At 36.5% G+C, this 26,774-nt stretch overlaps 1 protein-coding gene across 1 annotated transcript in view; it reads right to left on the bottom strand.

Annotated features, from left to right (window-relative positions):
• Positions 1-647: 647 nt before the first annotated feature.
• The window catches only part of LOC115438332 (phospholipid-transporting ATPase ABCA1), a 419,337-nt gene continuing 393,210 nt past the window's right edge, over positions 648-26,774 (bottom strand). Inside the window, exons 49-50 of the mRNA XM_030161907.1 lie at positions 18,087-18,330; positions 648-776 (exon numbers count right to left, since the gene is read on the bottom strand). Coding sequence (XP_030017767.1) covers positions 648-776; positions 18,087-18,330 — 373 coding nt within the window. The remainder of the gene's footprint in view (positions 777-18,086; positions 18,331-26,774) is intronic.

The following is a 26,774-nucleotide window of genomic DNA, read 5'->3' as shown; positions in this document are numbered from 1 at the left end:
TAACACCTCATGATGTATATTCTTGTTCCGTTGTTACTCTCTCTACTGTATTTAGTAAATATTCTTACTAAATTGGCAGCTTTTACTCAGTGAACTTAATTTTTCATTCATCAATCTCTCTAACTTCGTGTCTACTTCAACAATTTTACATAATCATATTAAAGAAGTTTCAATTACACGATTGTTGAGGAAAATTTGGAAAAACTGTGCTGAAATGATACAGTATTTCAGTCCATTTCTGCTGATTAACTACTAATGATGTTTCTTTCTTGTTTTGTTGTTAATCTCTCTACTGTATCTAGTGAATATTCTCATTAAATTGGCTGTTCTTTTCTTCTTTCTGTGAGTTTTTGATAAATATACGCTCTGACATTATCTCTGGTTTAATAATTTTACACAACCATGAGAGATGTTTAGGGTCACATGTAAACAGTATAAATAATTACATGCCTTAGTCGAGCATAGAGTAGAAAACTCAGCTGTGCACAGTGTTCAGAGTTTGGAGGTTCCGCCTATGCACATGGAATTCTGCGCTTCATTTCCAGGCCTGAATCCCAACATTCCGACGGTGCAAATCAGTCCCGCTCGGTTTGTTTTGAGCTTTATTTCCGGCCCCGTGTTGTGTGTGTTTGATGGCGGTTGGGGCGTCACACCTTCTCGGCATCTGCGGTGGTCTTCGCGGCCTCCATCGGCAGCTCGTCCGACGTATCCACCGCGTTGTCGTACGCCTGTGACGAGTCGTCGCCGTGCTGGTGCCTGGCGAAATTCACAAAGACCTGGAAACGAAAGCGAAAAAAAAAAAACAAAAAACCCCGAGATGAGACGTTAGATAATAACAAACAGCACTGAAAGGCCTGTGGACGTGGCTCTGCCCAGGCTCATTTTCACACTATCCCACCCTCCGAGTCTAAAACTAACAGAAATAGCGCTGCAGACGACGGGGCGCTGGCGAATGAGATGCCAGACATGGGCTATGAAGCATCAAGTAAGCGTCTCGACTCTCACAGTGAATGTCAGTTTGACATCTTTGACCAGCTGAGAAACGGAATAAAACAATCATTCTTCTCTCTGTGATGCCCATTTAATGTCAGACCAAATCAATCCTATGGCGTTCATAAAAAGCAGAGTGGGTTTCATTGTGTTGTAAACATCACTGTAGTCCGGGCTTTTTATCCTTTTAGCGCTGGTGTGGTGTTGTGTTCAGGTTACACAAACACATTTTACTACACAGAAGAGAAGCAAAGAGGATCGTATAAACCGATAAGAGCATTGCTTTTTCATTAAAACATTTTAGAGGGTCCTCAGATATATAAAAAAAAAAAAAAAGAAAAAAATATGCTAGTTACTAGATTGCGTGCGAGATCTAAATGAGAAGAAATTCATCTGAGGCGTTTCCTTCAAAAAGTCAAACGGAACCATGAATAAAATCACTTTCACAGCTTTACGCCAGCCCATCAATTAAACCCCACGGACAATAAACGCACAGAACAGCGAAACAAATGAACAAAAGTACGTAAAATTGTGTGCTTTTATCTGAGGCTGCTATTTTGTTTTGTGAGATACACTGATATAAAAGCGAGGTTTAAAGATCTTTTCCGTCCGCCTCGGAAGCTTCGGTTTTTAATTAGCCACTGAATTTAATCTATAGATGTATAATTTAACTTGTTTTTTTAACAAAGGGAACGGCTTTACAATTTTCACCGTGTATTTATGTCTTTAGTTGAATTATCCTGTCATGTAGAATGAGTTCATTTAGGTCTGACTTGAAGGAAATTAATCGTTTTCGATGGAATTACGGTTGCGAGTCTGACTTTTACCTTTTATTTATTTGTTTATTTTTATTTTACTGTATTTCTATGACATTAGCCACCGATTCGACTCGTTTGGTGTCTGTAAGTGTTCTACAATGCCACTCAGATATTCAAAACAAACTGGATGACATTATTTCCTTAAGGTTAGGGACGGTTTTTCTTTTACCGCTTTTTGACATTTCCAACTCGAAGAAATAAAAAGTCCTTCAGCTATTTTATTTTTGTATCCTCTGCAGAGTTTACAGCTTTAACTCTTCAGAACTGCTGGAGTTTTTCAATGATTTTGATTGAAATAATACACTCGAGTCCTTTCCACATCTTTTTTTCTGATTATTTTTTTTTTACCAGTGGTTCCAACTTTTTCAGCTCCAGATGCCTGAATTTGCTGTGTTCAAAAATCTACAAAAATATGCCATGACTCACCGTACATCTATATCTTTACTGACTCTTAAAAGGTCAAAACACTATCTCTGAAAGTGTGTTTTTTTATGTAATTTATGGCTTCTTGTGCCTTCTTCAGTCTTGTCAGTCTTCTTTGTTCTGTATTTTACTCATGTTCTTTACGTCATCTTCTGTACATCTTGTTTGTTTTTTCCTTTATCTCTTACAACTGAATTTCATTTTCTTTTTGAATTTTAACTCTATATTTCCATTGCCTTTGCCAAGAACATTTATTAATTCTTCCAGACTACACTTTCCTTTTGTTTAATTTTGGAAAATGAATGCAACATAATAATATACTTACAAATTTTGCTCCGTCAATTAGTGAGTCAAACCCAAATGAATTTGATAAATCAAGGTTTTGCTAGAAAACTGAGAAAAAAATAAGGAAAATGAAAAATTATTGATCTATTCAACAAAAATTTATAATGCAACCTGTTTGCTTCTTGTGACGTATTTTGTTTCTCTTGCTGGATTTATAAAAAGGTATTTTCAATCAAGTTTTGTCTGCAGTTCATGTAGTCAGAAAACAAAGGATTAAACTTGTCAATGAGGAAAAAAACAAAAAACATACACTTAATTTTTTCCCCCTCTTTCACCCAAATCTACTATCTGGTTCTTTATGCAGCTAATTTACTAGTGCCTCTATTTAAGGGTTCAGTGTGTGACATTTTTACTTATTACCTTTGAGTGGAAGTGGAAATAAAGACGTAAATATGTGGCAATTCATGGCATATTTTTATAGATTTTCAAAGACTCCAAATTTCTCTTGTGCATCTGAGAGCCACTGGTAAAACTATAAAAGTATTAGAGAGTATTTTTACAATCCAAATCATCTGAAACCTCCATCAGTTAAGACCGTAAACTCTAATAAAAGAATAAAATACCTGAAGGACTTTCTCACTTCCCAACGTCAAAAAGTAGTAAAAAGACTTTGCAAAATATGTGACTGTTGTGAATATGAAAAACTGTGTCTGACCTTAAGGAAATAATGTCATCTATGATTTATGGCAGAAAAGGTATGAAATAAAACAAGATTTTCAGCATAAGCAGCTACTCATACACTATATGGACAAAAGTATTGGGACACGTTGAATTCAGGTGTTTCTTTTCTAACAGGGGTCTGGGATACAAAACAATAATAACTATTTCATTCATTCATTCATTCATTCATTCATTTTCTGAACCCGCTTTATCCTCACTAGGGTCACGGGGGTCACTTGGAGCCTATCCCAGCTATATAGGGGCGAAGGTGGGGTACACCCTGGACAAGTCGCCAGTTCATCTAATAACTAATTATTGTGATAAATATCATTGCATTGGTTAGTCTTGTTTAAATTCTTATCTTTGCTTCCAAAATTCCTCAGATATTTTAGTTAATTTCTCTCAACATTATTAATATTATTATTTTTTTATCCATGACTATGATTTTAAATGTTCTACCTCTAAATTTCTTAAATATTCTTCATGCTCTGACTGTAAATAATTATTTTCTACTGCAAATAACCATGTACTTTCTGTCAGAATATTATTGTTATTATTATTACTGACTGACATGTGTTTCTTTTGTATATTACATGCCATATATCTTAACCCCCCCCCCCACACACACACACATTATGATGATGTAATGTAAATATTGTATAATATTGTACATAAATCTCTTTCTCACTTGGTGTTGCTTCAATAAAGGTTAAAAAAAACAAAACAAAAAAAACACCATCTTTCTTCAGTTCTCATTTATGGAAGAAAAATCTCCCATTAACCATTAACCCTTTCATGCACGAATTATGAGAACCTTAATCAAAATTTTTTCCTGAGTGTTTTTATTCCTCTTTTGGCATGAAAAAAACAATGTGATTGAAAATTTTCTTCTGAAAAATAAATAAAAAATAAATAAATAAAATAAAAATAATTGAAAAAAAAAAACCCCAAAAACATAATAATAATAATAATAATAATAATAATAATAATAAATCTTATTAACCTATTTTTCATGAAGTTGCAAAAATGTCCACTCAGCTGGACACCACACGTTTAATTTTTGATACACAGAAATATGTATTTACTGATAAATTGTGTGAAAACTCTGGGGAGGGCTTGTAATTCTGGGGGTTTATGATCAGGAGAGATCTACATAATGTTACCAATTCATGTCAGAAAAGATATGTAGTGTTTTAAAACTTTAATAAAGATATGTGTAAAAAAAAAACCCAAAACAAACAAAAAACAAAACAAAAAGAACAACAAAATCCATGAATATACAAGAGATCAGCTGTAGAATAGCTGTCCACTGTAGTGACCACTATGCATGAAAGGGTTAAGGAAATACGTGGTGTTTATAAACTATATGGACAAAAATATTGAGACACGTCATGGCTACAGCTCGTAAGACATACTATTCACGCTGATTTGAGATATAAAGATCAATATTTCCTTAAAGTTTAATGGGAAATTTTTCTTTGCCTTTTAAGGTTAAATATGGGACTGACTGCTTTAATTTCCAGTCATTATTACGATTCTGTCAGATGTAACTCTATGCTATTCTACCCTTAATGGTGATGTTTTAGCTTCACTTTTCCATAGTGGGATGAAACGGTGTCAGGTCTGTATCTGTATTTATATTTAGTTTTATGATTCAGCTACAAGAGGACGGCATGTACTTCTAAAGTCGGGTAGTTTATCCCAATTTGCGCTTCCTGCAGCTCTAAGTGACTCTCAGTTCACACGTTTAAGGTTGATCAGTTCGACCATCTGGAGATCTGTTGCTGCTTTTCCTGGCACTGAAATAAGATGGAAATGAGGTAGAGATGAGGGCGTGACATTCTCTACAAAAACAGGGTCTTACAGCTAAAGGAGGTAGTTTAAAGGCTTTTTTTTTTTTTTTAAATGTCACTTAAACTGAACTGCAACTAAAATTGAATGACATTAATTTCTTAAGATTACGGATGTTTTGTGTTTACCTCTGCATGTGGGATTTCACTTCTTTGAGTCCCTTTGTGTTAACTGTAATACACTTACAGTTCACAGTAAACTAAACCTCATTTACATACCTGGTACTGGTTTCAACCATGTCAAATATTGGTTGTATGGCTAATTTTCACTGTTCTGAGTGTTTTTGATTCTGATGTGTGTGACGTTAATGTGAGAGGCAGATGATAAAATAAGGGGGGGGGGGGGAGGTTTATTTACTTTAAATGTAAAAAAAAATATTCATAAAATCATACTCACACTTTTTGGAAGCATTTCTAAGACTGAAAGATTGACTGACATTAAAGAATTCAATGCATTTTAACTCCAAAAAACACCAGCGACCAACATCTACTGATCTAAATGTTTAATACCTGTTGATCCACTTATCCTGTCAATACATGTAAATAATTGGAGTAAAATGCAGTTTGTCATCTTTTCATGGTCATCAGATATGACCCATTTGGATGTTCAGAAGCTCCGCAGTTACCATAGAAACATGCCATCTCCTACAACAGTGATTCACCAGTAAAACCCATGGAGTCTGATAAATGAATGAATGGAGACACTTCAGTTGATGACACATTTTGCTTAAAATGTCACTTTTCCTTCAGTTTTCTGGTTCAATATAATAACCTCTGAATTTACTCGGAGCTTTTATAAATATCTACACGATCAGTGAATTAGATATAAGAAAATTACTGATTTAAATGCAAAATGCAGAGGATAATATTACAAGAAATGGTGATAAATCACTTAAGAATGATTTGATTTAGAGAACAAAATCATTTGCAAGATGACACAAAAGTAGTTCCGGGTCTTTGACATATTCTAAGACTGGATATAAGACTGATTTCAATGAACAGAGAAGGTTTTTGTCTTTGTCAGTCACAGAAGATTACAAACCTAATGACCGAGTCTGTAGCCAGAGATCCATCAATGACCTGCCATGTGTGTTTGGATCGACCAGAGGAGTCCCCGAAAGTATATAAATATATAGTATATATAGTATATAATTACCTTTTTTTTTTTCTTTTACATTTTTATTTTCACTCTTGGTTTTTCTACCTGTCTTTTCTCTCAGCGTCTGCTTGTTGTATGTTACTGCTGTTAACTGTGAAATTTCCCCATGGTGGGATAAATAAAGTCTTATCTTATCTTATTATACAGTCAGAACTATAGAACTGCATGGACTGAATATCAAATATCTTGGAGTAGCCATGGAATGCAGCCAGTGATTGAGTGAATCACACGAAGTTGTCAAACATAGGCCTGTACCTCTACTGTATCCTGTTGTTTCTCATTTTAAATTATTTAGAATGCAATGGAATTCAGTGGCCTAACTGAGTCCAACCTTATTAAAGCGAACTCTTTGGTTCCAAAAGTCATCACAGTAATGAGGTTAAATTGTATTCATTTTATTAGTATATGGGTCATTCCATATAATTTCATCAAGTGGTCCCCACCTGACCCTCTCAGATTTTTCTAAATTTTTACATACTTCTAGTGCATTATATATGATGGAAAAATCCAAAATTTCAAGGCTTAATTGTAAATAGTTCCAAAGTTATGACCATTTGAAGTAGGTAGGGGGCACGCTAAAATTGCGACCTAAATTAAGACTTGAAATTTTTGGCTATTTTCAGGCTTCTATAACTTCTGAACAACAAAAGCTAGAGGTCTGAAATTTTCAGAATCATTTCACAGGAACCTATAGTCCTAAGAAATGTGAAAAATATTTACTTAAAATTTATAATTGCATGTTACAGAGAATGACAAATTTGAGATTTTAACCATCGCAAACTTCTAAAATGCTATTTTTGGCCACTCATTACACAAAAACTAATCATCATTTTCATTAGAAATTTTATGTGCTATATCATGGCTACTTAGGGAATGGATCTGTGTAAAATGAAGGCCCTATGTTATGTTATGCATGATATGTGAATATCTTAAAATTAAAAATATCTGTCCGACCTTCGGATTCAAAGGTCAATATCAGCATGTGCGATAGGTAGTATCACAAAATAAAAGACACCATGTGAAAGTACAGGAATTGCCTATATTTTGACACCAAGCGCAACTTGCTTCTATAAATCCTTCTATGTTAAATGTTCAAATTAAATATGGATGGCCCATATGATAATTAAAAAAATACAGCTTTATGTTATTTGAAGCATTTATAATGTTAATTTTGCTTCGCTTCACCCCCTTGAATCTCCACTGGGGCTCTGACCCTGGGGCCTACCATCCTCCTGCACCCCACTTCCATTTTTTCTGGATCCGCCACTGATAACCGTGTTGACAGTTATTAAGTGTGTGATGTTAAAATGCTGCTCAGGCTATAACAGAGCTGGTTAAAGGGTGGCTGTGGCTGCAAGGGGGTGGGAGGGGGGGGGGGGGGTAACTGAAGAACTGACTTGTAAGTGAGGAGAAGTCTTCCCTGTCAGTGGCTGCAGGCTAAAGCAGCCTTCAGTTTCCCTGATGTGAGACCATCAACAGTGTGTATCAAGGTCACAGTTGTCAAGGCGTCTTATCAGGGGAGAACGACTGAGACGGGAGGAATGACAGTAGCAACAAATACAGCCCCACCCACCCCATCCATCCATCCATCCATCCATCTGGCTCAGCCTCTGACCCTGCCAGTGAATTCCATTGTCTTGATGTGCTGATCCATGCACACACTCACACATTCTCAGTCAAGGCTGCGTCGTCTCAGAATAAAATATCTAAGCATTATATGTAGCTAAGATTCAGAAACAATGGTGTTGTGATAAAAGAGATTTGTAAATGGTGCAGTTGACAGCATTTCGGACTGACCCGACCGTGATATCATTTCCCCCTACGATGTACAGGCTCTGTATTTAACCAGCCATCCATTCATGACCTGAACGTCACGCACCAGTGCTGCTGAGTGGCATTTTCTTAATAACAGATGGATACAGGCATTAATTACATTATAGAAGGTGCATTCGGGTGTTTATTTGATGCCCGTTGAGGCAGAACAGGGGAGGGGAAGGATGCTGAATTACCCAATTAACCTCTCCAATATATCAAAAGAGTCCTTGCAGAATGTTAAATAGTTGTTTCACATACATGGCACCCACATGATGCGATACTGAACTGACTTACAAGTGCTCTTCAAATGAACAAAACATGGATTTTGGGGAACAAATATGATAATAATAGAGTAGATAACAGGGTGACAACATTGTAAAGAACAAAGATTTGGGAAGGAGCACTGGACTCAAATAAGAAAAAATATCTCTCAAATATATGACGTCAAGCCACACAAATAACAGGCTGATACATGAGAATTACTGAGTTTGTTGATAAAGAGACGAATTCAATACATCCATGTCAAATTTTGCTCCTCAGATGTAATTGTAGCAACAAAACCCTCCTGGAATTACACTCAAAATGCTGTCAGAATGATCAGATTTAACTGTTACCACAGCTTCCACAATGTTTGGCTGGAAAGAGGTGGAAGAAACTTATGAACTTATGGTCAAACTTCACATATATCCAGATTAGATCTATGTGTGGACGATGGAACTTTACTAAACCAACAAACCTAATGGTGGAAAATAACTTAAACACAGTAGTTTATGTTCATTATGTAGATCTTTTAATTATACTAAGGGTCAGGATGAGTTTTTACGTCTACACCACGTTTATGTACGTTTTCCATCACTGACAGATTTTTTTCTACATGATGGACAAATCTGAAGGCTCACTGTCAGTTTGACAGATTAGAGAACCTCGGAAGGATCCATCCCATCTTTACAGCGATTCCCATGGAACACTGTCAATAATAACCTGCATCTTCTCTTCCGGTAAGAGCTACAGACTCAAAAACTTTTGACCTCTACACTGTCTTTCATTCCTAACTCGTCCTTTACTGATGCTTGGTCCAGACCCATTTTCATCCCATTTCAACACACCGAGTAAACACTCTTATAGTGTCATTTTTCAACATGCAGGTAGTCAAATAGAAGCTGCAGATGCACAAGAAGCTCCCTGAGAGATGTTCTAAATATCCCAAACTCTCTCTGCAGTGATGGTAAAAACTACAGGGTGGGGAAGCAAAATTTACAATGAACATTTAGTTGTTTTTTCTCAGCAGGCACTACGTCAATTGTTTTGAAACCAAACATATATTGATGTCATAATCATACCTAACACTATTATCCATACCTTTTCAGAAACTTTTGCCCATATGAGTAATCAGGAAAGCAAACGTCCAAGAGTGTGTGATTTGCTGAATGCACTCGTCACACCAAAGGAGATTTCAAAAATAGTTGGAGTGTCCATAAAGACTGTTTATAATGTAAAGAAGAGAATGACTATGAGCAAAACTATTACCAGAAAGTCTGGAAGATACTGTTAAAGAAGAATGGGAGAAGTTGTCACCCGAATATTTGAGGAACACTTGCGCAAATTTCAGGAAGCATGTGAAGGCAGTTATTGAGAAAGGAGGACACTTAGAATAAAAACGTTTTCTATTATGTCAATTTTCTTGTGGCAAATAAATTCTCATGACTTTCAATAAAGTAATTGGTCATACACTGTCTTTCAATCCCTGCCTCAAAATATTGTAAATTTTGCTTCCCCACCCTGTAAATTAATCATCTCTTTAATTAATTTTGGTTGCCTTTACTTTCCGGTATGGAGAAAGTTTGAGTTTATACATCATGAATACTGCCCTATTACTGCTATTTATGTTACGGCATGCATCATTATGCTCATGCTTATGTTGTTACCCTTATTAATGTTATTGTGATGATGATGATGATGATGATGATTTTTTCATTTTTTTATTATTATTATTTTTCTTTCTTTAGATATTTATATTTGTAGCCTGTTACTTTTGAGTGTGTTTAGTTTGTTTATTCCTTTAAGGGTGGGAGGTGGGAAGAATGCACAAAGGAGAATTGTAAAAAGTAAGGCTCAGTATCACCATGTATATACTGTATCTGGAGGATTTTCTGTTGTGAAATAAAAAGATAATAATAAAAAAAAAAAAATACAACCACAAGAAATTGCTTGTTTGAGGAGAAGATGCAAAATCTAAAGTCTATTAAACAGCCTTTTTAGACATTTTAGTATTTCTTTTGATATTGTCGAGGAAAAGACAATCTGCTTCGCATCAGTGTCTCTTCACCTCTTCTTGTCATGTCCTTATATAAATCCATTGTCTTTAATTTGTCATTAGACCGTGCCATTTTTTGGGGGAAAAACTGCGACTAAATATGCCCCATTATCATTAAAAAAAGAAAATCAAAATGACTTATAATAACAGATTATGGTCACATCACATCCAGCAACGACGACAACTCTTTTGTTAACATGGGGCTCAATTAAAAGAAATAATATAGACATTTTTTGTTAAGTCACCATATGTGGCAGCAGTTCAACTTGGAATTTCATTAGGCATTGATTAGGACTTATAGTATGTGACTGATTAATTCATCTATTTCAACACTGTGTGATTGTTTTAATCACATGGCACACATGCATATATATTAGGACTGTCAAAATGAATGCGTTAACATGGGTTAATCCATCATCCTGATTAATCTGATTAAAAATGTTAACGCAATTAACCAATCTGCAGCGCAAAATGACTCTGGCAACGAATTTCGGGCAGTTTGTCCAAGTAGAGTTACTGTTGCGCATGCACAAATGGGCAGTTGATCAAAGACAAAACAGCTGTTTCAAGTTGTTTTGTTGAAACTGTGGAAGGTGTTTAATGAACATGTTAAGTGCATGTATATTCCCTTCTTTCTTGAGTCTGTTTGCTCACACAAAATGAAATGCAGTTAATATAGATTAAAAATGAATTGTATTTAATTGTGATCGAAATGAATCCACAGCAACCCAGTGATTAATCTGATTACAAATTTTAATTGTTTGACAGCACTACTATATATACATACAGGGGTTGGACAAAATAATGGAAACACCTTCACCTCAAGATGATAATGCCCCAATCCATACAGCTAGAATTGTTAAAGAATGGCATGAGGAACATTCTAATGAAGTTGAGCATCTCATATGGCCGGCACAGTCCCCAGACCTCAACATTATTGAGCATTTATGGTCAGTTTTAGAGATTCAAGTAAGACGTCGATTTCCACTGCCATCGTCTCTAAAAGAGTTGGAGGGTATTCTAACTGAAGAATGGCTTAAAATTCCTTTGGAAACAATTCACAAGTTGTATGAATCAATACCTCGGAGAATTGAGGCTGTAATTCCCGCAAAAGGCGGACCTACACCATATTAAATTATATTTTGTTGTTTTTTTAAGGTGTTTCCATTATTTTGTCCAACCCCTGTATATATAGTTAAAAATACAATGAAGAATGTTGAATGTTTTTTGAGGTGTATTGTTGAACACATATTACATTCCTACCCTACCACTGTCCAAAAAACATGTCGAAAAGTCCCATTTTGCTTTAAAGTGCTCCGTACTCTGCACCATCTCGGCCGTCAGTGTTAACGCCCGAGCTTCAGCCTGTGTGGATCAATATTAATTGTGGTGCAAGTCGGGTGTTACACTATAGGTCAAGGCTCTTCTCTATAAATCACCAGCTGAAAGGTGACTGTCTGGGTCTTCAGAGGTCCTCCAGTGTTCCACTCTGTGTTTTAATACTGTGAACTCCTGGTCTGAGTATGATTTATTTACTGCCAGTGATCTGGTAAATATTGACCACGGCACAATGTGGAGCGAGGCGTCCTCTGATTAGAAAGTTAGTGCAGAAATGATGCCGAATGGAGAGTAAAACACCCATGACCTGTTGAGAACAAGCTTCAGATAGAAACCCCCGGTTACCGTAAAGCTGGGGGGGTCAAACATACAGCCCATGGGCCAAAAACGGCTGGCCAGAGGGTGAATTTACAAATGCAAAAATTACACTTCTTCTTGGTTAAATGTGAATAAGTAAAATATTTACATTTGCAAACAATAAAACATGAACAACCTGAAGTGTCTTTAGAAAAATGAGTGCAATTTTAACAACATTCTGCCTGTTACTAAATATCTTGTGTATTTGTGATCTGTGATCTGTGTTGTTGAGACATAATATTGTTGACATTGGATTTATTTATCTTAAGTCATTCCAGGTTGTACATGGTTGGTCACATATTCATAATGTAATTTTACTTTTTCACAAATTACTTAAAGGTTATTATGTTATTTCAATGGTCTGGCTGTTTGAGATCATATTGGGCTGAATGTTGCCCTTGAACTAAAACAAGTTTGAAAGCTCTAATTGAAAGGGATGTAAAATGTGACCTCAGTGTAAAAGAGAGAGAGAGAGAGAGAGAGAGAGAGAGAGAGAGAGAGAGAGAGAGAGAGAGAGAGAGAGAGAGAGAGAGAGAGAGAGAGAGAGAGAGAGAGAGAGAGAGAGAGAGAGAGAGAGAGAGAGAGAGAGAGAGAGAGAGAGAGAGAGAGAGAGAGAGAGAGAGAGAGAGAGAGAGAAACTGTCCTCTAAAAGGTATCTTTCACTAAAATATTGCAGAATTGGGGGTTACTCATATGGGGATTAAATGGCAAATAAATACTTAATGTCTCTTTGTGCATCTTTGGGGTGTATTCCATATCAAATTACTTCATTTTAACCCTTAGAGACCCAAACAGCTGCAAGCAACCAAAATCATCTACTGATCTGAAATGTATAACAACTGTTGAAAGGCTAATCCTATCAATACATGTAAATAATTGGTGTAAAATGCAGTTTGTCATCTTTTCATAGTCATCAGATATGACCCATTTGTACATTCAGAGGCTCTGTAGTGAACATGGAAACACATCATCTTCTACAACAGGGGTGTCAAACTCATTTTGGTTCAGGGGCCATATTTAGCCCAGTTTGATCTCAAGCGGGCCCGACCAGTAAAATAATGACTTAATAACCTATAAATAATGACAAATCCAAGTTTTTCTTTTTGTTTTAGTACAAAAACCCCCAATTAAATTATGAAAATATTTACATTTTTAAAAAAAAAATGTGAATAACCTGAAAAAAACGAAATTTCATTTGAAAAATTAGTGCAATTTTAACAATATTATAACTTGGCTTATTATTTATACATGTACATTACACACAATGTCACATAAACATTTGGTAACAGGCAGAATATTGTTAAAATTTGGGATTTTGGAACTAAAATTTGAACAATTTCTACAATGTTACATCTCTTATTCTTAACACAACTACAGATCACAGCGGATCCATAAATGCACCAAACATTTAGTAACAGGCAGAGTATTGTTAAAATTGCACATTTCGGGTAGTTCAGTTATTTGAATTTCATTGTGAAAGAATAATTTTTCAGAGTGTAATGTAATTTTTTGCACTTAAATTTTTTCCATACAATTTTTCACAAAGAAAAACTGTACTTGTCATTATTTATGGGTTATTGTGTTGTTATTTTTACTTGAGATCACATTGGTCTGTATGTGGAACCTGAACCAAAATGATTTGGACGACCTTGACTGTTCAGGTTAATTTTTTTTCTCTTACATCCTGTGGGCCAGAATGGAACCTTTGGCAGGCCAGATTTGGCCCCCGGGCCGCATGTTCTACAACACTGATTCACCAGTAAAACCCATGGAGTTGGATCAATGACAGTGGATGGACAGACTAGAATTAGTGTTATTTTTGCTGAAAAAGTTTTTCTTCTCCGTTTTGATATAACCTTTGAAATTAGTCTGAGCTATAAGACCAGTGAATTAAGTAGAGGAAAATACATGATTTACACTGAAAAAAAAAAGGAAAATACAGAGGATAATATGAGAATAAATGAGGATTAATCACTTAAGAAAGGTTAAATGGAGAAAAAAATTAATTTTGGAGCTGATCAAAAAGTAGCATTGGGTCTTTATCAGGATATAGGTTTATTAACAGAAAACTCCTTTAGATGTTCGTCTGGAAAAAAAAAAAAAAAAAACATGGGTGTTTTTATTCCACAAAGAGACTTTATTTTTCCCCCTACAGTGTGATCTGGTGACCTTTGCGAACCTCATGGGGGTCATCCTCACCTCCCACCTCGTCATCTGCTGCTGAGTTAATGGTGGGGTTGGAAGAGCAGACACACCTGCCGGCCTCTCTATGCTCCTGATTGCATCGAGTCCCCGGGGCCGCTGAAAAACACCGGCCCCTAACATGCAAGGCTGGGTTTATCTGGCTAATCAGGAGGTCTGGCTGCTGCATTTGGACTGGAATAAAACTGGTAACTGTCTCTGGGTGCCTTGAATGTATAAAAAATCTCAGTCTGGATTATTGATCGGTGCTCAGTCCTGGCAGCTGAATATCTTAGCTACAGAAACTCAACGTAACGGTCATTGGTCAGTCTGACAGCCTAAACGAGAGCAGACAATGTGAAGGCAATGATAAATCTTTACGTCTTATCCTGGACGGAGCAGAGTAGCATTAACTGGGAACTTTTAAAATGCTGAATGCATTGATTGATGACCTAATGATCTGTTAAACTGAGCTGCCATTCCACAAAATTACCATGGAACAATAGAAGAAGGCCCAGGGTACTGTGTGGTCTCCATAGAATATGTTCAGTTCAAGCTAATTAACCGATTCGCACTGGAGTTCTAGTAGCATTAACAACGCAAATGTAGTTCCAGCTTTTAAATGGAGCAAAACATTTGAATAATCTCCTGTTCAGGCCAAGTATCAGTCCCTAGTGAATCAGTTAAAGGTTGAATAGGTGACATTTATGCTTTGTTAGAGTCTGTTTGCACTGTGAGCAGCATCAACATCTACATGCATGATAATAACCTGTATTTTTTTGGTTTTTGTACCAAAATCCTGATGCTTTGTCCTGAGCTTCTGTTTTGTTCCTCTACAGCAGCAACAGAGAGTACGTTTACATGCATTAAACCGTTTGATTGGACAATTGCCTTTGTCTCAGTCAACATGTGAGTGTAACTGATTTATTGCTGTCACCATGTTTCAATTTGTTAGTATTTGACCATTTCTGGTTAACCTATGACATCACCGACTACAACAATAGTCAACAGTGAGCTAGCAAGTTAGCAACCCAGAGGTAAACTGATATGACAATGGATAACATTACAAATTTGTACATAGCGTACTTTATGTCTGCCCTACTTTCTGTGCATTTTTCTTTACATGCTGTTTAATTTCTGGGTCACCTTATCCCATTCCAGTCCAACATGTAGGAGAAGATTGACTTTCAATCCCATTATCTGGGTGTGTTAGTCCGACTGTTGAAACTTCAATTTCAGTCGAAGCTAACATGTTTACAAGCCCTTCTAAAGTCCAGTTTTAGTCCGACTAACGCACTAATTAGGTTTATTATGCGTCATGTTAACCTACTGAGTGGACCGCACTAGATACCGTTAGCTTAGAAACAGAGTTCGCTAATGTCAACACACACACACACACACACACACAACTCTAAGAACATGAGAACGTACAAACCTTACATATTAAACTTTTAATGTGGGGATGCAACATTTTAAAGCAGTGTGAGTGGTAGTAGAGATATAAACATGTGACTGATAATTCTCGTCACTGTTCAGATTCAGTTGAGTTGAGTTAAAAATATACTGCTCAATTCCATGGCTCCTCACAGAATTGATTGATTGATTGTTTGATTGACTGATTAATTTTTTTAAATGGGAAAGTTTGTATTAATGAACATTTACAACACGTAAATACAAGAGATTATAGCCATACGGCTAATTTCCATCTCAAGTCCCATTGGCAGGTAAAAAAATAAAATAAAATAAAATAAAATGAAGGAAAAATAAAAATAAAAACCTTATGCTACTTTGCCATTTCCAGCACAACTCTGCTCGACTTGACTCCATGGTTTTAGCGCTTTTTTACTGGACATTGTACCTGGTAACCATACTTTTTTTCGTACCACCACCGGTGAGGTTCTATCCGGGCTGAGTCGACACTGAAATTTCACTGCCAGCCACTGATTGGTCAGAGGCAGTGTGGTCACACGTGTTGGTCTTCAGCTTCATACTTCCATATGGCTTTCATAACTCTTTTGCTTTGCAATTACGTTGCATCTTGTCACTTGTATCGCTTTCTGCCACTCTCATTTCACAAAAAAGAAAAACAAGCAACTAGCAACAACACATGGTGCACACAACCAGACAAAAGCTGGGGCACTAAAGGAAGCCATCAGGCATTAAAAGAAGTGGCTTCATTTTCCATAATGACATCAAACAGCTCCAGGTCATCTATCTTTATCATATATTTTAGTTTTATTTGGACTGAGAGGAGAGAGCTGCTCCTGATTTCAGCTCCTGGAGCTTCGGTGTTTGTTCTGCTCATTCTCCACATCCTAATAAAGGAAGAATGATTTCCACTCATTTTAATAATAGGATTATGTAAAATCCCAACTTCTGAGAACTGTCACTTCCATTTTGTATGAGCTTCTAAATGCAAACTGAGAAACTGTTTTTATTTTCAAGGATCCTTTGGTTAAGTTTTAATGATCTTTTATTTTCCTCTTTTCTGTGGGTTTTGAGAAAAGTACATTCTCTGAGTACGGTCACAGCTGGACAAAGCAGGGGCATACAAGTCCCAAAAGCATATGAACTATTCACAGCTGGAATTAACTGAATAATTCAATTATAACAGCAATGGATGGAAATAAATAGAGCTTTACCTTGTAGGACAGGAGAATAGAGCACAAAGGCTGAATACACAGACAAGTGTAGTTTTGATTCAATGCAGACCTTGTAAAGGCTAAATAGAAGAATACTGTATTTCATCAGAAACAAGATTCTGATCCTCTTTATTGTTCAAACACTGTGAATACTCACTGTGACCAAGATTTACTAACTTATGCACCTGTTCTAATAAGTTACAGAACAAGACCATTTAATCACAGGTCAGATCATATCATATGTCATCTACTGCTCACACTTATTTTCAATTACAAAAAAAAAAAAAGTGTTTTTACCGTCATGCAGATGCCAAATTAAATGGAGATTGTGAATCTGAATAGAGCACATACAATAGCTAGGATGCAAATTAGTGACATAAGGCATGATATAGAGATGTAAATTTAGCTATGATGCAAATTAGTCCAAAAATCAGTCGAATGTTACTGTTAGCAACAAGGTGCAAAGACATTCAGTTAGAATCGAGCTGTTAGCACCATTTGTAATATACTGAAGACTTAATTTGTAATATACAAAATATAATAAAATTGTAATATAGGCTGTTTAAAAAGTTTTTGTTTTTTTTTTAGGGTGGGAGTGGGAAACTGGCCGGCCAGTTAGGTGGTCTGTGATTTTTTTTTTTTAAACAGTTTTTATTAGTTATTTATCATATTGTTATACAGAACTTAAACAACAATCAGCAACAGAAAATAGTCACAATCTAATAGTAATGATAATTTAGGTTACAGATATGAAATAGCAATCAAGTTAACTAATTAATTACATTTTTACAGCAGCAGGTTATATCGCATTTCACAGGACCATGAGACAAACCACACATTAATTGTATTGAAAGAAACTAATCCATTTGTCCCATCTTATTATGTAAAGTTGAGCTTCCAGCCTCAGCATAAATGTTAATCTCTCCATTTAGTGAATTTCATCAACAATTCTCAACAAGTCCTCCAGCATTGGGATTTTTCTTTTATGATAAAGTGGTCCTTGGAGTGAAAAAGTTTGAGAACCCCTGTTCTAGAGCATATTGTAACTTTTAAGAATGTGTGCATAAGTTACTAAATCCTGAAAATAAATAAATATTTCAAGGCAAATCGCACAAAAAATGTCAAATTACAAACACTTATGTTATTAAGGCTCATTGGAGAATAGTCCAGGTAACCTGAAGTCTCGGTCCTTACCTGGTCCAGAGTGGTCTGGGACACAGAGTAGTCCTCCACGTTGAGCCTCTGCTGGTGGATGGTGAACTGGCTGAAGATATGGGCTAAAGCACTCTGTGTGTACGGGAGCTGATACTGCAGCGTGTTGTGGTGTTTCTCCTTCAGGACGCTGCCCGGGAACGTCTGCTCCACAAAGTCCTCGACTGGCTTCAGGATGGGCGGAGACCCCCCGACCCTGACGATCACCGTGTAGCCATCACCAAATCTAGAACAAGAGTCCACAGTTAAACAGTGAAGACCAGACATGCAAACCAACACCAGATCTATGCTCTTCTGCAGGACTGGCATCATGGGATGGGTCAGAATACTTGGTTTGTTGTATATGTTCAGTCACATATTGTGGAAAAACAATTCATAGGACAATAGTAGCTTGTTTGATACAGGTTATGTACTTAAACACTAACAATTATGCAAGATCACTAAACAGATAATACAGTGGAAATAAACTCTATGTAAATCTTCAGCTGAGAAGCCCTTTGTTTTCAACTATTGTTCAGTGAATTTCACTAAGAAAGTCAATTAAAAAGAGTTTCCATTCAGAAAAGGAACATCCAGAGGAAAATAAAAAAAATTAAGCAGCAGAAGATATTGAATAATAGGAAAAAAAATCAAAAATATATAATTAAAAGTGCTAATTAGTGTATACGATCATAACAAATGAGGAAAAAATAATTACAAACATATCAACATGATCTTGAAGATTAACAACTCAATAACTCAGCAAAAAGAGGTATTGTGCAATAAAAACAGTGTATGTTGTGGAACATAGAGAATGAGAAAATATATGAAATGCTACCAGGTATTTCAGTGTTTTGTAACAGTAACACAGACTCTGCATAATATAGAACAGTGGTGTCGAACTCAATCAGAGAGGGGGCCAACCTGAAGAATGGACTCCACATTGTGGGCCAACTAGAATGGATGTTATTAAACTGAGACAGAGCTTGTCTTTTCAGATGTTTTCTCAATAACCATTCATAGAGAAATATGAATATTACTTTTATGAAGCCATAATAAAGAATTCAGAGGCAAATTAAACTCACTGATAAAACTAAACTTCAAGACATAGTGGCCTTTTTTGGATTACTCACTACTGGGAGATTTACACTGACTCATTTCAAATGACCCCCCCCCCCCCTCCACACACACACACACACACACACACACACACACACACACACACACACACACACACAAATTCAAAACAGATTTAAAACAACATTAACCCATAAATACCCAAACGTCCATTGCGACCAAACTTATTCACTGATGTAAAACGTTTAATATCTGTTGGTCCACTAATCCTATGAATACATGTGAATAATCGGTTAATCTGACCTTTAATTAACCCATAAGGACCCAGTGTGACTTTTGTGGCAGTTCCCAAATTATTTTTTCTCTTTATTTAATCTTTCCTAAGCGATATATCACCATTTACTATGATATCATCCTCTGAATTTTGCATTTTTCCTGTGAAAATCATCTATTTTCCTATGTTTAATTGACTGATCATGAAGATGTTCATAAAAGCTCAAAGTAAAGTCAAAAGTTATTGAATCAAAACAAGAAAAAATTGAAGAAAAGGTGGCTGTTTCAGTAAAATGTAGCATTAACTGGACATAAACCAAGTGTCTCCATCCACTGTCACTGATCCAACTCCATGGGTTTTACTGGTGAATCAATGTTGTAGAAGATAACGGCGTTTTCATGTCCAGTACGGAGCCTCTGAATGTCCAAATGGATCATATCTGATGACCATGAAAAGATGACAAACTGCATTTTACACCAATTATTTACATGTATTGATAAGATTAATGGCTCAACAGTTTAGATAAGTAAATGCCTTTGGCTGGTGGTGGATGATTGATAAGTCATGTATTAAAATAGTTTCACTTAATCTGTTCTGTGGAGTGGAGTTCTGACTGACATGGATCGAATATTTGTTTCGTATCTGCATTTCAAAATTATATTAGTTATTAATGTTGATAGTGTGATGTTTGTCTATCTGACATCCTATTATATCTGTCTCATCTACTCTTGTGCTGCTTGATGTAGCAATGATGTGAGTCTGTCAAAGATAGACTCGGTGAATATAGACAGTTCTGGAACGCTTCTGACACGTGCCGTGGTTCTGCCGTTATGCGACACATTCAGATATGGTGGAAATCTGGGGTTACACACTGACGACATGTTCCAGCAGTGGTTGTTTCTGAAAGGTCAGGTATGCTATGATATGTACACTATCAGGCTGAGTTTGATTAAAAAAAAAAAAAAAAAAAAGAAAAATATGATGAGATATTGGAATACAAGTAATATTCTGTCAACATCTTTTCTTCACTAAAGGACAACAAGTTCTGAAACTTTCACTGCTGCAGAATTTCCATTCTTTTAAATAATGGGTCATGTGAATATGTACAACATAAAGGCTGCTTGATGAACCGCAGAGCATTAACACCCAGTTCTGCAGTTTCCCCTCAGCTTCTGGCATACTGTTTATTATATATTACAGTTGACTGTTTCAGTTCAGTCTCACTGTGCTCTTGTTTCCAGCAGCAGCAGCTTTTTCCAGCAAAGAAGCTCTAATAAACCCGGTAAAAAATCTATCCAGAGCAGCAAATACAAATAAGCAATATATATAAAAAAAACCCAAAACAATTAAACATAAGGAGAAGTTTTACATAGCCATCCAAATTACTTATTGCAAATGAGAAGTAAAGCAGAGCCAGAAAGAACAATGTTTTAAGAGCTCATCAACACATTTTACTGGTAAAATTTAACAACATAAATAATATTGTGAACATTAAATAGTGTCACAGATGAAAATGAACCATAGCTAAGCTCTAAAGCTAATTAGCATTCAGCATCTTTCCACATGTATACTTTGTCTGGTGAGCACCAAATAAGACTCTGTGCCTTGTTATTCTGTCGTTAACACTCTTATGACCCATTGTTTTCTGCCTAATTAATTCCCTAATGTTGGATTTACTCATGGAAATGTCCATTGTGGGTTAGTACAGAGCTACATGCAATGATAGGCTCCCTTAGTGGCAATTAGAGATATGGTGAAAAAACTACAGGCCTACACGATCCCACAGGGAGGACGAGGAAGGGAATGAAGCTCTGTTGTAGAGCCCAAATGCAGAATGAATGGACCCCATGGGCAGCACAGTCCCTTTAGTTAAAACACCACTTCTTCACATGGAGGAGCCGCGGTGAGAGAATCGTCTAACTTTGCATAAATTGTATACGGGTGACGCTTATTTAACGCTGATTTCCATGACAAAAGACAGATATGTTTTTTAATGTGACTTGGAGAGCGGGATCATTTTAAGGCTCGTTAATTGAAAGGTCTGAACCTAATTTGAATATTATTGCAATTTAATTGGACGAAACAGAATACACCTTGTGATCAGATGCCACAGATAGCGCATATTGACAGAAATCTAGGGTCTGAAACCATCATCTGCATTCTCACTCAGCCATGTCTAATGACATCTGTACGGAGGTCGGGTTTTCTCTCAGATTTAGCATTGACATTAGATATGACAAACATATATATAGCAATGTAGGAATATGTAAAACATGGATTATATGCAAACATTTTATTTATGTGCATTTCTGGAGATTAAAAGCATCCCAAAATGACACACAAGAATGGAGAACGTTTGTGGTAATCATTGGATTATTTTCAGACGCTATGAGTGGTAAGTTCCTCTTTCACAGCCACATCTGCCACAAACCCATCAGGAAGATCTAAGAGCTGGGACCGGGCTGTGATCTCCTCAGGGGCCAAACACCACGGGTGATCAAAAGCATCCCCATGAAACTCTAAGACATGATATGTAGTACACGTCATGTGGATCCAGTGACGGGTGCCCTGCAACAATCAGCTTGTTAACGCTTAATTTGGCAACTGCCTTTTGGACAAGCCCTAAACTGTCCAAAAATCACATGCAACTATCCAAAATCCTGCACCAAGTTGAGTACACACAAAAACATGTGGAGACGGAAAAAAAAAAAAAAAAAAAAAGAAGAAGAATTTTTGTAGGTACGGGCACGGGTAAAATGAAATGAAATGTGGGAGGGTAGTGGGCAAGGAAGTGGAAAAATAAAAGAAGATTCATGGATGAAAATAATTTGCAGGACATTTAACCCTTTCATGCATACTGGTCACTACAGTGGACAGTTATTCTGCAGCTGTTCTCTTGTATATTCATGGATTTTATTGTTTTAGTTTCATATCAGCCAACACAGTGGACACCTATGCATCGTCCCATACACTGCAATTCATATCATTACTGTAACTGTGCTGTTCTCGATAAACCTGATTTGCAGTAACATGTTTGTGTGTAAATCAATTGCTTCTTATTGTAAATAGACTGTAATTAACCATTTTTCTTAAACAAAAAGTTTTTTTTTTTGCACATTATCGCCATAAAGTGAGTAATAACTAATATTAGAGTATGCTAAATTGTGACAAAACACCAGATTAGCAGCATTTAAAAAAAAAAAAATTTCATAGTTTTCACTCAGTATATCGGTAAACACTTTTCTTTGCTTCTAAAATGAAATGCATGATGTCAAGCTGAGTGGATATTTTTGCAACTCCGTGAAAAATAGTTTCATAAAAAAATTTTCAAAAAGGAATAAAAACACTCAATATCTTGATTAGGGTCAAAACATGATATTCAAAATCTCTCTGATGGGACATTTTAGAGACAATTTGACCCACATTTTTACTTTTAAATTCATTTTTGCTTTAGTTGGACTATAAGGGATTATCCAAAACAAGGACTACTTTATATTGAAATAAATGTTGGAATGGCAATCAATTAAAGTTTGCTCTTTGACTGGACATTACTGTGTTTTGACCCATTAAGGTTCTCATGATTCATGCATGAAAGGGTTAATGATGATCATCCAATGTGACTGTTTACATCCGGCCAAAGACGATATAGGTGCCATTTGTTAATTTCAGTTCTGTTATTAATTACTGATTAGTGATTTTATAATTTAATTTTACTAAAAAAGGTGTTTTGGTTGTTGTGTGTGCCAATGGGCGGAGCTTGGGGTGTGCGACAGGTCAGGAGGGTATACGGCAGGCATGTCCAAAGTCTGGCCCGGGGGCCAATCACGGCCCGCGGTCAGATTTTATACGGCCCACAGCTTGGGTTTTAGAATGCATTATTTATGGCCCGCTTGAACTGTTGAACAGAGTACATGAATCATAAAAGGTTCAAAATGCAGTTTCTCCGTTCACCTCATGGTGGCAGCACCACTCTAACTCTATCTGGCTCTGTGACCTTGCCGTGAACCTTTTTCGCTAATTTCTAACCACGGCGCCTGTAAATAAAAAAATGAAAGTTGACAGTGAGGGCCGCCGCTTCCAGGAGAGATGGGAATTACAATTTTTTTTTTCACTGAAAATCGAGGCGATTGTGTTTGCCTAATTTGTCAAGAGACTGTTGCCTTGTTTAAGGAATTCAATGTAAAGAGACACTAGCAGACAAAACATGCTAACGCATACGACAAGCTAGCAGGGAGTGAGCGTTCTGAAAAAGTGAAGCACATTCCAGCTGCTTTAAACTCACAACAGTGACTCTTCATGTGAACCTGTGAGTTCAGTGAATTCACCACCAAGGCAGGCTACCAAGTTGCCAGGTTAGTTGCCTATAACTGCTGGTGTTATGTACTTGTAGATGTGACACAAATATTACTTTCTAAATGATTTTGTGAAAGACAAGAGTAAGAGTCATATGTTTTCATCTTAAATGTTAACAGACTTTGCATTACTGAGTAATATATGAGTAATGATTACTCATATAAGTCATGTTTAAAATGAATGTGGGGTTAAGATTTTTATCAACTTGGAAGTTTAAGATACTCTATACAGTTTGTTCTATGTTCTCTGACTCCAGATGTGAAAGGAAGACAGAATTGTTTTTTTTGTTTTTGTTTTTAATTTGTTCACACCTGAGTGGCTCAGATTTGTTTACATTGCCATTTTAAAAAAATGATATTGTGACAATGAAAATAAAATTGTTGTAGAACAGCGCATTTACATGTAATTTTTACTGTTTAAAAAATGTCCGAAGGGACCACTGGCCCCTGGCAATGTCCACATTATCAGATCTGGCCCTCTTTAAAAAAAAGTTTGGACACCCCTGGTATACGGCATTAGGGCCGAGGGGAGCTGACGGTTTTTCTGACCATGTTCCGTGTTCTGATGGTTGTGGATGTTTTGTATGTATTTTCGCCGTGTTGTGGACAGTATAACGTATACAGTGGAATTTTGTATGTATGTGCTTTTTGTTTTTTTCGTATTTTTGTTTAATAAATCGAAGAAGACAAACTTTTGTGGAGGACACACTCTTTTAACACGAGTCAGCCATAAGCTCCGAGTAGAAGGTTTTATTGGAAAATCTACAGACTTCATTGAGCAACACATAGTAGAGATTTATTGATGGCGTGCAGTTCAGCCAAAAATGAAGACCTTAAAAGTGAGTTACCATGTAGACAATGTGTTTAATCACGGCTCGGGTCGGGTTGCGGGTCTAATGTACATGGGCGTGGCTTGGACATGGAAAAAAATGTGGGTAGCGGGTCGGGTTGGGGTACTCAGCTTTGTGGGTACAGGTTTGGTAAAGTGGACCCCTGCAGGACTCTGCGACCATCACCTGAGTCCCACACAGCTCCTCCACTGTGGCAGACTGTGGACTCCATTAGCTCAAAGTGCAGAGGAACATTAGCTCAGGTAGGGAAGAAAACTAAACACACACAAAATACAACAGAATCATAACTGTGTACTTTTATGGACATATTGGGGTTAATTTTGAAGCTCCAGATTTGTTATCTTCATCATAACTAGATTTCATCTTAAACTGATTATAATAGATATTTCTCAACAACAGAACACAATATTAGTACAAGACACACACATCCAGCGGGCTAAAACAAACCCTGATTTGGGGGCTTGCCACACAGCCTCTAACATGACTGCCTGATTGTGATTATTCGAGCTGATTGCAATCAGTTTTCATAATCACTACAATGGTCTCCATTTGCTTTTATGAAACCAGCTGGATGAAACTAAGGGACTCGTCATTATTCCATCGCTATTTCCATGTTGTTTTCCACCACTTGTGGTTTAATGACCCCATCTCATAGCAAGGGCCAGGCAACATAAAGACTTAATTTCAATTAATTAAGGTTTCGTCTAAAAGATGATTCCCCTAGAGGCCGTTGTTGCCCAACAAAAACACAAAATGCAACCTGTTAGCTTGTAATTAGTTGTGCATGTGTTTATTTTGATATGACAAATAATTTTGGTAAAGCAAGGGTATTTTTTTCATCTTTTGTCTTCAGTCCAGAAAACAGTCAAAATTAGAATCATCCATTACAGATGCACTCACAGCACTGTTTTGACGAAGTATAGTTTAACACGAGCTGAAAAGAGAATAAGTGCCATCTGTTTATGTCGCTGTCGTCAATGTCACCCACCCCACCTCTACCAACATCTACTGACGTTAACATCACAGATTTCATTGCTGATTTAAGAATTGTGTTATTCCCGTTGCTATTGCCCTTTCAAACAACTCTATTTAGGTCTTATTGTGTATTTATTGTCTATTTTTCCTTGTATATGTTGTGATTAACTATTGACTGAAAAAACAGTTGCCCCTTGGGGATAATAAAGATTTCCTTGTCCTTGATCACTAAAAAAACAATGACACACCTTACTTATGACTTACCACTACTCAGTTATATACTCAGATTCTAATTAACACACACCGTAATGAGTTTTACAATGAACAGGCAACAAACTCCGCTTCAAAATAAAGCCTCTACTGAGGAATCTTAAAGTGTAACACCTCTGACGGCCACTAGAGGCTGCTCCAATAGACTTCTACTGAACTTCTCTCTAAAACCAGTCCTACCTATTTTATTTGGAATCTCTAATTAATGTTCTGGTCCATCTTGAAATCATTATTCCATTAATGGGATCTCAAGACTGTGATTGACAGGTGTGATTGACAGCTACTTGCATACCAAGACCCACATTTAGACTCTGTGTGACTCGTGTGGTCTTCTGTGTCTTTTATTCATTTTATTACTTTTAACTATTTGATTTTATTGTTTTATTTATAGCATTGTTTTAGTTTTATGTACTTATTTATTGTTTTTAGTGTATTTTCTTTTATTTGTTTTACTGTTTTTACGATTCTATGTGCAGCACTTTGGAAACGTTCTTGTTTAAATGCGCTAAAAGGGATTGGATTTAAAATTGTGGATTTTCTGTTAATTTAATGAAACGTCTTTTTCTAACAGTCAGCAACAGTATAGTGGTAGTTAATAAGTTACACTGTAATAACACATTTGTTGCACAATCCTTGATGAGTTTCAGTGTTTTACCTTATCGTATGCTAGCATTTGGCATTAGCTCACCCATGACCCTTTGCAGTCCTGAAGCTCCATGACATTTGTCCAAATATGGTCACTTCTGGTTTCAAAAGGCCAAATTGCAAACTACTGGCTTCAAAATGGCAGCTCAAAACCAACGGGTAACGCCATGGTTTGTTTTCACGTAGTGTTACAAAGGGGCCTTTGTGTGCATTTTAGTCTATAAATACAGTCTATATTATATAAACA

The sequence above is a fragment of the Sphaeramia orbicularis genome, chromosome 18 (genome assembly GCF_902148855.1).
Source record: "Sphaeramia orbicularis chromosome 18, fSphaOr1.1, whole genome shotgun sequence".
Lineage (NCBI taxonomy): Eukaryota > Metazoa > Chordata > Actinopteri > Kurtiformes > Apogonidae > Sphaeramia > Sphaeramia orbicularis.
Note: the sequence above shows the minus strand (reverse complement) of the source record. Positions and strands in the feature narration are given on the sequence as shown.